This window comes from Melopsittacus undulatus, chromosome 5, assembly GCF_012275295.1.
Source record: "Melopsittacus undulatus isolate bMelUnd1 chromosome 5, bMelUnd1.mat.Z, whole genome shotgun sequence".
In the NCBI taxonomy this organism is placed as follows: domain Eukaryota; kingdom Metazoa; phylum Chordata; class Aves; order Psittaciformes; family Psittaculidae; genus Melopsittacus; species Melopsittacus undulatus.
In genome coordinates, this window is record NC_047531.1 from 35,589,929 (window position 1) to 35,602,788 (window position 12,860).

At 45.6% G+C, this 12,860-nt stretch overlaps 1 protein-coding gene across 7 annotated transcripts in view; it reads left to right on the forward strand.

Moving 5' to 3' along the window:
• FRMD4A (FERM domain containing 4A) overlaps positions 1-12,860 on the forward strand; it is a 282,366-nt gene that overhangs the window by 137,780 nt on the left and 131,726 nt on the right. For all 7 annotated transcript variants that reach the window (XM_031043981.2, XM_031043980.2, XM_031043979.2 and 4 more), the window contains exon 2: positions 9,788-9,853. In XM_031043981.2, the coding sequence (XP_030899841.1) occupies positions 9,788-9,853 (66 nt within the window). The remainder of the gene's footprint in view (positions 1-9,787; positions 9,854-12,860) is intronic.

The following is a 12,860-nucleotide window of genomic DNA, read 5'->3' on the forward strand; positions in this document are numbered from 1 at the left end:
ATTAGTGGTGGCTGGAAGCAACCCGGTGACATACTTTTCCACTGCAAGTATATCAGTTCTTGGAGTGTTATTTAAAAGAAGGAAAAAAAAAAAAGAAAAAAAGAAAACTAAAAGCACACTCTGTGTGCACACTAATATTTTGCTTTAAGTTTTTTCCACATCTGGAATGACTTCTGCAGGTGTGTTTTCTATTATGTGTCATATATACCACTGCTCAGTGCTATCTATTGACCTGCTCTGTTACGGAATAGCTGAGTGATGCACTGCCCAGTGCCTTGGCTCCATTGATCAGGGCAATCATTGCTCACACCTCCAAATGCTTAGTGATACAGTAGATACAACACACTCAATGAGCGCTTAAAGAACACTGAACCATATATCTTAATTTGTCCTTTACAAATATTTCACACATACTGCTGCTTCCACTGCCTTGGGTCACTTTGGTCATCTTCTTATGAACCTACATTGATTTTTTTTACCTCCAGCAAATCACACTGGTTTCACTAGCAAATAAATTGTCCTCTTCTCTATAACTAAACCAAACCTCCTGCAAGTGTTTTCCCAGAAGACTTGGATGCTCTCATGTAATTACCATCCTGTCTGCATGCACAAATGAGTGATATTTGGAAGAGTTTGCTGAAAATATGCCATGTTTGAAGTGCAAAACTGTACAAAAATTACACTTTTATGTATGTTTACAAGGCAATAAAAAGGTCAGATGTAGGAGAGATTAACAGACATGCTAGTGTCTTTGGGAAGAGCAGTGATACTCATATATTGCTATGTACGTTAGTGCCACATGGTCATTGTCATGATGAGGACTTACGGTGCTTACTGCTGTACGTAGTAGGGAATGAACCAGAAGGTGACCAAGAGTCCCAACAGGGAAGTTGGTGTGACATAAAGGGCTGTGGAGTCCATCATTGATAAAGGGCTGTCCTATCAGAAAATCCAGATCCTTTTCCCTTAGAAAATGCAATGTCCTTTGTGAAAGCGAATGGATATTTGCGCAGCATAAATACAGAGCTCTTCAAGGGGATGTAAGACCCTGCCAGTTTATATTGTGGGTTTCTTGGAGCACATCTATGCCAAAAAAGTTGATGAAGTACCTTGTCCCAGGACCACACTGCTTCTCCTTGTGCTAAGACACCAGAGATCCTGTATCTTCTTTCCCTCTGAGCATCCCATTTCAGTTCTGTCACTGATATTTATTCCTTTGGGCTGCATTAGGGATGGGAAACCCAAAAGCTGCATCATGGTATTTGTACAAAATGTGCAAACTTGGGATGAAACTACAGAACTTGCCTTAAAGTGATTATTATCTAGAAAATCAGTTCACCCTGGCAGGAAAAGAGAGAAAAGCTCACAAAATGAAGATGTCCTTCACACAGTTTGGCTGAGCTGAGTTATCTCAGGAGCAGCTGACATCCAGGGCAAGTTATCTTGAGTGTTATCTGGGAAGCTGACAGCAAGGAAGATTGTCTACCCATGGTCTTATTAACATAGGGGTGAGGGGGGCTTATTTTTTGCTATGTTTTTTTTAAGTGATAGTGGCACATTTTTAGCCTTCAGGCATTACTTTGGTATATGCATGAATCCTTCTAAGGTCCATAAGGTGGGATGAGGCTGTAGGCTGCCCTAGCCATTCTCCTTCCACTTCCTGTAGGATGCTCAGGTAAAAGTAGATGAGGTAGCTACAGGATCCCAGTTTGAAGCAATGTTTTAAGAGCTCTGGCATATTCTTGACCTAAAAACATTGGCCTGAAGCTGGTGTCTGTGTTGAACCACCTGCACAGCTGACCAGCTGAGTCAAGGTTTATCAAGACACACTTTTCCTGCTGCAGAAGAGGTTGCAAATCTCTTGGGTTTAAGACACCTGTGGCCAGCGAGAATAACAAATAACACTGGAAGTATGTCACCTTTCTGTGGTCAGCCTCAGCTCCAGGCTCCAAGGATGCTTGTAATAGTGGGGATAATGTTTAGAATCTGATAGGTTTTTAAGCTGGTAACTGGTTTGTTTTCCAGTCAAGAAAGGGAATGGAAAGAGTTATGAGGGTGAAAGGCTTAAATGTAGTGAAAACTATGCACTGGGAATGCCCTCTCCTCCTGCACCAACATCAGAAGGCGGCAGGGAGGGTGTGAGATGTTCTGCTTCCCTTTGTATTTGAAAAGATTGAGATCTGTATTATTTGTAAGAGAGAAAACAATACGTGACATGAACCAGCACAACCTCCATCCTCGTGAGGAAGCTGGCCTGTCCAGGAAAGGACTTTCTTATCTCAGGATATAACTGAAATCAGGCTTCCAAGGCTGGCTGCTCTCAGAGCAGTGATTTAAGCGTCTGCCGGGTAATACCCTGCTTGGTTTAAAATCCACCACTGGAATTAGGTTTAGTTCTAAATACATGGCTCAAGCACCAAGTGTTTTGAGGTTAAGACTCAGCATTCCCAGCTTTAAAGTTCGCCTGAGAGTTATTGCTCGGTGTTGTAAATGGACTTAAGGACCGTAGGAGATGGTTTTTCATTTCAGCCCTGATACAGTAAGCCACTTAAACACTTGCTTATGTCACACTGAAATAAAAGGGATTTATGGACACAGCTATGTGCTTTGCTGAATCAGAAGGCTTGTGCTGAGCACTGTTTAGAGGAAGCATGAGAAATAACCTGTGCAGATGTCCCCGGGTGATGCTGGAGCCTGAGCAAGGCTGGAAAGTGCTGTGTGGAGGAAGCGAGGAGCCCCTGGGCAGGCCAGGAACTCTTTTGTCAGCTCTCAAGACAAAACAGGGAAGTCACCAGGTCACTCAGCCTTTAGTTCGCCTTAATTTCTATCCCATCGCTCCCCATTGGCATCCAAACAATGGCTGGGTCTTGCCTTTCATGGTGTGACACCACAGCTGACACCGTTCCACCCCCTTTCTCAAGGAGGGCTCTTGCTTTCTAATTGCTGAGGCTGATTCTTTCCTCTCCTGACAAATGACTGTTTGCAGAAGTGATCACAACACTTGCAGCAGCCCCTCTTAAACACGTCCTCTGCAGAACCCCCTTGCTATGGGTAATATCAAGGTCTTCCAAGGGACGGTATTGCTCCCTTCCTGCAGGATAGGAGAGGCTGTGAAGAGCTCTATCTGTAACTATGGTTTCAGCTATTTCATCTCTATTGCTTAGTCCATGGATAAAGACATTGATTTTTCAAGGGGTGGGATTAAGAGGCTTTCATGAAAAGCCAAAGGCCTTGCCCATGATACGTTCCTCCAGTCCTACCAAACCTGTGGTAGATGGTGCATCATTGTTGACCTATATTTTCTGGCCATTCAATCCACCTATGGATTGTGAATGTATTTCACAGAGCCTCAGAGCATTTCCATAACAGGGAAACACACTTCCTTAGAAGGTGAAGTCTGGTTATACATCAGCCATCAACTACTTCTTTTTGTGTTGCTATTATCCACATCTACAGCATCTTTCCTGGGTCCACCTTTTCAGCTCCAATGTTCCACTTGCCACCAAATTCCCTTGAAAAGGAATACTGAAAAGGATGTTCCTGTTTCCTTGAATATGCAACATCTTCATTCTCCTACAGAAGTACTTCCAGAAGATGGCAGATGCTTGAGGATATGGGTGGGATACTTTTGCTAGGGAAAAATCTTACAGCTAACCTCTTCTGTTCCAGAGCAGCAAATAGCCTTTCCAATCTGAAATCATCATATGAACAAAATTAAATGGCAGAAGTGGTGTCTAATGGGTTCCTCTGCATTGTAGTGAGAAACACTGCTATTTAAGTCTTGGCTTACTCCAGAAAGCTCAGCCCATGGTATATACTGTGTTGCTGACCTTTACAGACAGGGCAGGTTTTACAGACCTTTTTCCCTATGCCTGGAGCCTTGTGCCAAATTAAAGTAATTTTTCTCCCTCTTGAGAATAACATTACAAACCAGACTTCCTATTGGTGGTTGAGGAAAGACTCGTAGAAATAAATGGTAGAAATAAGCACAGTATTCAGAAACAGCAGTTTGTTCTGAGCATCTCCCCATCCTTAAAACTCCAAGCCACCAAGGCTCAGGTGGAAGCCAGCTTGCCTGAATGTGGCTCCTTCTGGTGAAGAGTCACCATCACTATAATTTATTAGGTGCAGACCAGCAACTGAGGCGGATGATCTGTGAACACATGGCATAAAAAACAAAGATAGTCCATTCCTTCAGGTTACTGAAAAGTAGGACAGGACATGAGAGATGGACGCAGGCACGCAAGGAGGCATGGTCAGTGCAAGACCAGCCCCGATTCAGCAAAGTGTAGTGCTGCCACTAAGTAAACTGTGCAGACATCAAATCCACACTGCTTTTCCTCCCTTTGTGTACCCCCTACTAGCTTAGGAATTGCCAGGATGAGAAGGCAGTAAGAAGCAGTCAAGTGGGAGCAGGATGTTTAATCTAATCGTTCACTGTAATCAGTGTGCTGTTATCTCTCCCTATCTGCTTTCAGTGGGTCTGTCCAAACCCAGGCAAAGCACTACAGGTTTTTGTGCATTCAGCACAGTGATTGCCTCCTATACAGGCAGTGAGCACTTAGGAAACATTCTGCCTCCAATTACCATTTCTGATTTGAGTCATGGAAGAATACACCATAGTCCTCTCTATTCCAGCAGTCACCAGCTAATGAAATGCATTGCAGATATTTATAGGACTGTCATTGTAAACAGCATTTGCATTTGATGCCTTTGAGTTATTCAGTGCAACAGTGCTTTCACAGGGAGGGTTTTTCGGTTTTGAAAGGGAAAGGTTCCCTTCGGAGCTGTTTCCTCCCATCGCCTTCTCTGTTTGTGTTGGATGGAGCAGTACTGTGGGCAGCTGCTGATAACTCAGTGGTGAAGTGACAGGCACATGGGGATAAGCTGAGCACAGAGTGGGTTTTTGGGCTGTGTCAAGGAGAGTTTATAGGATTCTCTGAGACAATTTTCCAGCAAAGATGGATAGAAAGGAGGGCAGTCATGCCACAGATTAAAACAACCACCAGGAGGCCTTCCCTAGGAAACCCATTGTGTAAATATTTGGGTAGGAGCCTCCAAAGAGATTTAGTTTTGTGATAAAGGTAACTAAAACGTCCTTTCCTTGAGAAAAACATCTAGAATTCATAAGATCCCATGAGTAACCACAAGAGAGGTTTGCTTTCTGTAGCATCCCTGTATTAGATTGAACAAGCATGTATGTCACTTCTTGTTGTCACTGATGTTCCACAAAGGAAGTCAGCACCAGTTTTCCCATCCTTAAAAGCCAAAGAGCAGAGAAAGCAAGCATGCCTTGCTCATCCGCACAAACACACTGCTCCAGATTTACGTGTGCCTTACAAGCACTGCCTGTGTTTGTGTATTGAAGCTATATTATCCATAGTCTTTACACACTCGTGTATACAAACGACAGAGCTGTTTGAAAGCACTTGTGTTGAGCTCCTCAGGCACTCAGGGTCATGCTGCATGTGCAGGCACTGAGAGAAGTGACAGATTTGTCAGGAAAATGTGAGGATCTGAGCTGTTTTGGGAAAAAAAGAATAAAATCTGTTCTCTATTTTGGTGCATAATCTCCATCTGAGTTTGTGATGAGTCTGGCCCATGAAGTGCACGTGGCCCATATTCATATCAAGCGTGTGCAGCTCCCTGCCATATGGATGAACTGTTAGCACTCAGGAGTGTGTAACACAGTCCCACCTCTTTGCATGTCCTGAGAAGAATGGGAAATCTGTGGGATTGATGTGGATACAGCACCCTGGCTGAGCAAGAAGCAGGCATAACTGTGGAGCTCACCTAAGAACTGTCTTGAAATGTCTGAAAGTTCTCTCTGCTTTGAGCATCAAGGGCATCTAAACTGGTAGATTGAAATAGACACTTGACTTTTTACTTTCTGGAGCTAGGTGGAGGGCTTTTGCCCTCCAGAAGGAAACTGGGAGGCTGTTTTTGTAAAGGAAAACTCACTCATTGAGCTCATAGTGAAACCCAGAACTTGACCAAGAGCAAACTCCCTTTCTTCCCTGCCATACCAAATGTCCTTCTCTTCTGTCAACAGCTCTGTTCAACCATTGCTTCTTGTCTCTTTGCTATTATTTTGCTTTCCCATGGTGAAGCAAAGCTATGCTTTTGTGCCTCTTAGTTATCAGTTCCCCCCATCCTTCTCTGGGTAGGAGACTTGGGAGAGGAGAATCTCGATTCATTACTTGTAGTCATCCTCCATGCAAACTCTGGTGCTGCTCAGCTCATGCTTAGTCACCTTTTCCTCCCATGTTCCCATCTATAGTGTTTTGGTGTTGATTTCCCTTCTCTGGTTACATAGGAAAGCAGAAGGGTTCCCTGACTCGTTGCCCAAGAGCTGTCCACAGCCCCATCCATTGCAGAGCAGCAGATAGAGCAGATCAGCCAATGTGCAATCTTTCACCCAGACAGACTGCACTAAATCAGTTCCTTCTCACTGTTCTTTGAAACCTTACCATTTCTTGCTCTGACAAACTAGCAGAGTTTGTATTGATCTGATGATGCAAAAACGCACATAGTGTGGGCTGCAGACACCTGGTGGAATAATAAAACAGAAAGGAGGGAGGGCAGGACCACCCATGTTTTAACTTATATCAAGCAGGAAGTCTGTCTTCTATCTTCTTTTCTCTTGCAAAGCATCATTTGTTTGTAATGGAAGTGAAAAGCCCCATACATTGTGGTCCCATACATCTCCAGCCACATACATCGCAGTCTGAGCTTCTAGCTATCAGCAATGACAAAATCAAAAGTTCCTTCATTGTCTGTGCTGCTACCTGGGGCTGGGAGCAGGGGCCAGTGTTGGATCTACTTCTCCCCACCAAGGCTTTCCAGCTCCTGCAGCAGCTCTTCACCCTCTCTTATGTAGAAAAGCCTAGGTAGAAGCAGCCTGCAGGCCACCAACTGGGGTCATTAGCCTGTAGCATGAGCCTTCAAACCATTGAGAGGCACAGCAACAAGATGGCACTAAAGAAGTGCAGTACACACCTTGCTGTGTGCTCACACACTGCCTCACCAAACTGTGAGCATGACTGTGGTCTTTGACAGCCACGTTGCCGATGAGCAGAACTGCTGGGGACAAGCAGATGTGGAAGCAGTGTGCTTTCCCTCCTCTTTTTCTGCAGGTGATGTTCATGAAATGCCTTGCAATCAGGCAACCATCATGTGCTGCATTTCAGAGCTTCACTTTATTCAGATATGGTATGTTACCAGCTGTTTGCATCTGGGATTTCTTTAAGTACTGAAAGCACTAAGGGGATACGAAACTATGGGTTGGGAAAGAGTGGAAAACCAAGGAAACTCCACACAGCTTTGCCAAAACACTAAAGTACAAAGCCAAACACCTCAGAAAATATTCCTTCTTCCTCTTTTCACCTTCTTTTATTCTTATTTCAATGGTTATATCAACTTATTATATCAACTTATTATGTTATATCAACTTATTTCAATAGATGGGGCATAATACATGAGAGCCAGACTGTGTTTCCATCCCTGACATCATGTGTTACCACCACAATAAACTCCCTGCTTTATCTCTTGCCTTGAGTAAACTCATATTAAAACTGGAATATCACTGTATAATGATCATCTTGGGGACTCAACAGACATGTGACAGTATGAGGATGGAGAGATGCTGAAGCAGAGCTCAGACACTTGGAGTTTTATCTGTTGGGGAAGCCCAGCAAGCTTGTGGCTCCTTGTGCCCATGCTATCACAAGCCATATAACTCTTGGTCCAAGTGGGTCAAACCATTCCAAAGCCCTTCCATGAGGCCCTGGAGCAGCTTTACAGCTGAACTGAAAGCTGTTTAATACAGACTTCATGGAAAAAATCTCACTCACCAAGCAGTACACATTATGAGAAGCCATATTTTGTATAACATTACTTACCGGATGAAACCCTTGTAGCAAGATAATTTATTGCCATGGCGGTAACTGGATGACATTTATGAGAAGCCTTGTTTTATAAGGCTTTCCTTTGGCTGCAGTGCCAGGGCTCCAGTTGTGCTTATGGAAAACGAGAAGGGAAGCAATGCTATTTAGCGTGCATTATCCTCCAGTGGCGTGCTGGTGTGAATAACAACGGGGATAAAGTCTGCTTGGATCGCATGGGATTGTGCATTCCAGGATTGTAACTTTGGAGTGAGTTGAAGGGAAAAGCTCATTTTGACTGAAGTTGTCTCATAATAAACTCTGTATCTTGCATGGCCAGCTTGAGGCTCAACAGAGGTTTTGGCACATCTGAATTTTTGCTATGGGGAAGGAGTCGGGGCCAGTGTAAGACTCAGTCTGTCCTGGTTCCAGGAAAGGGGGAGATGAATGTGGGATAGAGCTGGGAAGAAGGAGGACAGGAGCACCCAGGAGAGATGAGAGGTGACAGGGCAAGGGCAATGCTGCTGGAGATGATCAATGTTGCAGATACCATGGCAGTGGCTCTTGAATGGTTGAAGTTGATGGGCACCAAACACCAGAGGGATGCCAGCACATCCAGCCCCATCAGTCCACAGGATGGTGATTTTTAACCCACAGAGCTAAAGCAGAAATCTGAGCTGTCCTCAGCTAACCCCCTGAGCCCACATCTCTGCAAGGCGGCTTTGCACTGGGGCTTAGCTCATCTGGCACTGGTGGGGAGAGATGATGTGAGGGCAGAAATGCAGTGCTGTGGCAACCACATCCCCAGCAGCCTGTACTCCCCCTGCCAGGCTCCTGAGGACCCTCTGCTCCATTCTGGTGATGCTTCAGGACTCGCCATGGCAAAAAATACCATTAAATGAAGCTGGGGATCCCTGCAATGCTCAGGAAAGTGCCTTGGCTGGAGAGTGGTGGGGCTGAGCCATACTGTGGGGCTAAGCTGGGACCACTCTGCTGGGGGTCCAGACGTGTGTGAATGTCATGGGGCAAGCCCACAGCAGGGGGGCTGCCTGCATGCTGCCTAAGTCATGCTGAAGAAGGGATTTCCAAAAGCCGAAGAGGCTTAGGGAGCCCATATCCCATTAGCAGATAGTGGGATTGTGCCTGTGCACTCTGAAGGGCTTTGCAGGGTTGAGTTGGTATCTGTAACTGCAAAGCAAAGTTGTTCCTTATGGTGCTCTCTGCAAGAAGAGAGCCAGGAAAGGGCCTGAGCAACTGTAGAGGAGCTTCCTCAGGCCATGGCTCATTTATTTCTTAGCACCCAATCTACAGGAGCTTGGAAGTCTCATAAAAGTCTTCTATACCAAAAAGTTTTATAGGTATTATTTGTTAACTCTTGCAATAAACTATACCTGTATGGAAGCACTTTTGCACCAGTATTGTGATAAATAGGACACCCCAAGTAGGACAAGCCCATTTTGGGATTCAAGGCCAACGGAGCAGCTGGTGCAACCCCAGGGAGCACTGTCAGCATGGCCCTTGCTTGCTTTGCACTGCCTTGAATCACGGCTGTTGAGGGGCTTGGGGACACTTGCCTGGGTGTTTCCTCTCCTGGCCAAGCTGCTCTGTGAAGCCAGAGGCTGTGGTACAAAATGCTGGGGCCCTTCTGCTGCAAAGAGCCCCATTTTCCACACTGGAACAGCCTCCTCCTGCAGCCACTCCATGACAGCTACCAGGGTGGCTTTTCTTTTGCTCCTTCCAGCCTTTTCTTTCCCCAGGGCCAAAAGAAGGGGGATTAATGAAAGGAAAAAAGCCCAAAACCAGAACACAAACCACAGACTGAAAGCGCTGTGGTGAATGAAAAGCTCCACGTGCTGGGCTGGAAAGCTGAGCACCCTGACACACGTCTCTCTTCTCTCTTGCAGATGACGGAGGGCCGCAGATGCCAAGTGCACCTCCTCGATGACAGGAAGCTGGAGCTGCTCGTTCAGGTATTAACTGCACGTTTCTCCATGCAATGGTTTGCTGTGGCTGCGTGTTTTTGCTGGGGTGGGGAGAGAAAAGGGGATTCAGCTGCTTTTCTTGGCAGCTTCACGCTGTGATTGCCTGCAGAGCTCGGGGAAGCTGCACTAGTGCTGGGTGGGAAGGATCTGCAAAGATATATCCGTGGGAAGGGCTAATTCAGGACATATTTCACTTTATTCTGTGCCAAAAGCTGTCCCAGTCACTGCCAGTGGGATAGAAAAGCAGTTCTGGTCATTTCTGACACTGTTACTATATCACTTAGCTATTTTTTTAGGCGTTGCTTAGCTTTGAGAAATGCATTGCTTAAAATACCTCCAGAAACTCTTCCCTGTGAGGGTGCTGAGGAGCTGGCACAGGGTGCCCAGAGAAGCTGTGGCTGCCCCATCCCTGGCAGTGTTCAAGGCCAGGTTGGACACAGGGGCTTGGAGCAACCTGCTCTAGTGGAAGGTGTCCCTGCCTGTGGCAGGGGTTGGATCTGGAGGAGCTTTAAGGTCCCTTTCAGACTAAACCATTCTGATTTGTTTCTATCTTCTTTCCTTGCCATCCTAAATTGCAGGCTGTGATGCCAGGCTCCATGTCAGAGGTGGCGGCCAGGAGCACAGCCAGCAGAAGGGGCTGCAGTGTGGGTGCCACAGTCAGGCATTACTTGAGACAGAGGTCACAAATCCTGTGTTGAACACAAATATGCTTTAGCATAAGGCTGTGCTCCATCCACCTTACTTTTTATTAAAGAAAAACACAAAGGAAAATTTGGAGAGATGGGAGCTGTGCTGGCTGTGTGATGATGGGCTGATGCAGCGGTACCAAACTGTGCTTTTTCTGATAGACTCAAATGTGCTTAACAGCAGAAATAAGTCCCTGTCTTTCTTGATAGAGCCATAGACTGGTTTGGGTTGGAAGGGACCTTAAAGATCATCCTGTTTTCTAGCTGTTTGCCTGTTTTGGCTCATGTCTCCGATACTACCAAAGGGTTAATAGTAAGAATGACAGGAATGTCTTTCCTTTTACTAATGCTGCTGGCCAGCCACGGGCAGCCCAAGAAGCAGGAAATGAAACTTCCCATAGCACCCAAATCCCCAGGCTGCAGCTGATAAGCTGAGAGGGGGGCAGGATCCTGCCCGGCACAGGCAGACCTGAATGGGGATTGCTGGAGGCAACTTCAATCGCAGGAAGCATGTTTTCAGCTTTGCTTTCTGGGAAGTTACTTAAAAACACCATTAACAAATGTTAATGGTAATGTTTTTTCATGTCTGTAGTCACTGAGGAGGTGAAATCCCTCAGCTCACAGTGACAGTGCAGTCAGGATAGCCATGAACGAGGCAGGCCAGGTCTGGAAAGAGAACAGCTAGGCCAAGATGAGTAATTAAAGCCAAACACCACACCAATGGTCTCTGCACCGTGAGCATCTTTGCACTGGGCTCAGTGATGCTCAGCAGTTGCCTGGGGGAAGATCAGCCACCTTCATCGCAAGGACGCAGCACTTGGGTTCCTATCTCATATAAATGCCTTTCTAATTCTTTTTAGTTCAATTAAAAATGAATGGGCTGCTGGAGAACAGCTCTGCTAAAGCATTTCTCGCAGTATTAATAATCACAGTTTAAAATATACTGCAGGAAATCTGCCCTGGCCAACCTGCTTACTCTAGGGTTTTATCAACACAAAAAAACCCCACAGTGAAGATAACAGTAGAGGAGGCTGGTTTGGGAAGCTCCATATCCACTTCTGAGTGGGCAGAAACAGTATCAGGTAATATGATGGGGTTTTAAGTGTTTGATCACACCTTTGAAGGGAATTTCTCCTAATCAATAAAGACAATGAATTGCTCTGTAAATCACACTAACTAGTTTGCAAGTGACTAACGGCTGAATTTTATTTCTACAATAAACTGGTTTTGCTGTTTGTAAGTAATGTACGAATGGGGGAAGACAGGAGGGCTGCTTATGAAAAATTCATGGCCAGGAAAAGCGGTAACCTCTCTTGCATGTAGCTTGACCTAGATCTCTGAGTACCACCATGCCCCTGTGTGTACAGCATCGTCTACTGAGGCATCTCAGATGCTTTTCTAGTTAAATGAGGCTTTTTGGTGCTGTTAGGTAGCCCCTGGTCAGGGCAATAGTAAATAAATCACTTTTGGGTGGAGCAGCCAACAGAGGAAGAGGATGTTTGGATTCAAGTATGTCTCCAGTATAGATATTTTTTGTAGACCTGGGCACAATGCTTTGCTTTGCCTGCATCTAAAGCATGGGCAAAGCCACCAGCTTTGGGGTGGTCCTAGGGCTGCTCTGCTCAGGGTCCTCAATCAACCAGCTTCCCTGCAGGGGCAACGTGCACTTTGCAAGGGGAAGTCTCACCAAGTGACCTGTATTGTTTGTAACTTGTGGTGAGATTTCAGATAAAAGTTGCTTTGTAAGTTCTGAGCACTGCTATTCTTATTATTGCCTTATCTCGTAGCTGAGCTGGATAAGAAGCTGTAAATAAAAAGTTCATCCAGCTCTGAGCTTCTGGCTGTCATTTCAAAGCTGAGTTTTCCTGTGGGTATCTTGCCACAGGCTGAAATAGAAGGATGATTTGCTGCTTTATGCCATAAAAGAGGTTCCTCCATAGCTGCGTTAGGCCTTAGCATCTAGACCTGCATTGGCTTGAGTCCCCTGGGAGCAGGGCTCTTTAATTCCCATGTGAAATTTCACCTTTCCCACCAACCTAAACCTTTCTTGGAAGCTTTTCCACAGCTGATTTCTCACTCCAGGAAAGACTGCTGGGACTCGGTAGAACTGAATTCTCTGCCATGGGTGAGATCAAAACATCCTAACCTGGATCTGGCTTTACACTGCCTTGCAGCTCTTGTGTGTGTGTGATATCAAGTGCTCTGCTTAAAGAAGTGTTCAGGGCTCCTGCTGCTGTGCTGTGGTGTGGAAAAGAACAGCAGAAGAAGCTGGGTCTGATCAAAGGAGTGAGATGGGTTGAGCTGCCTTG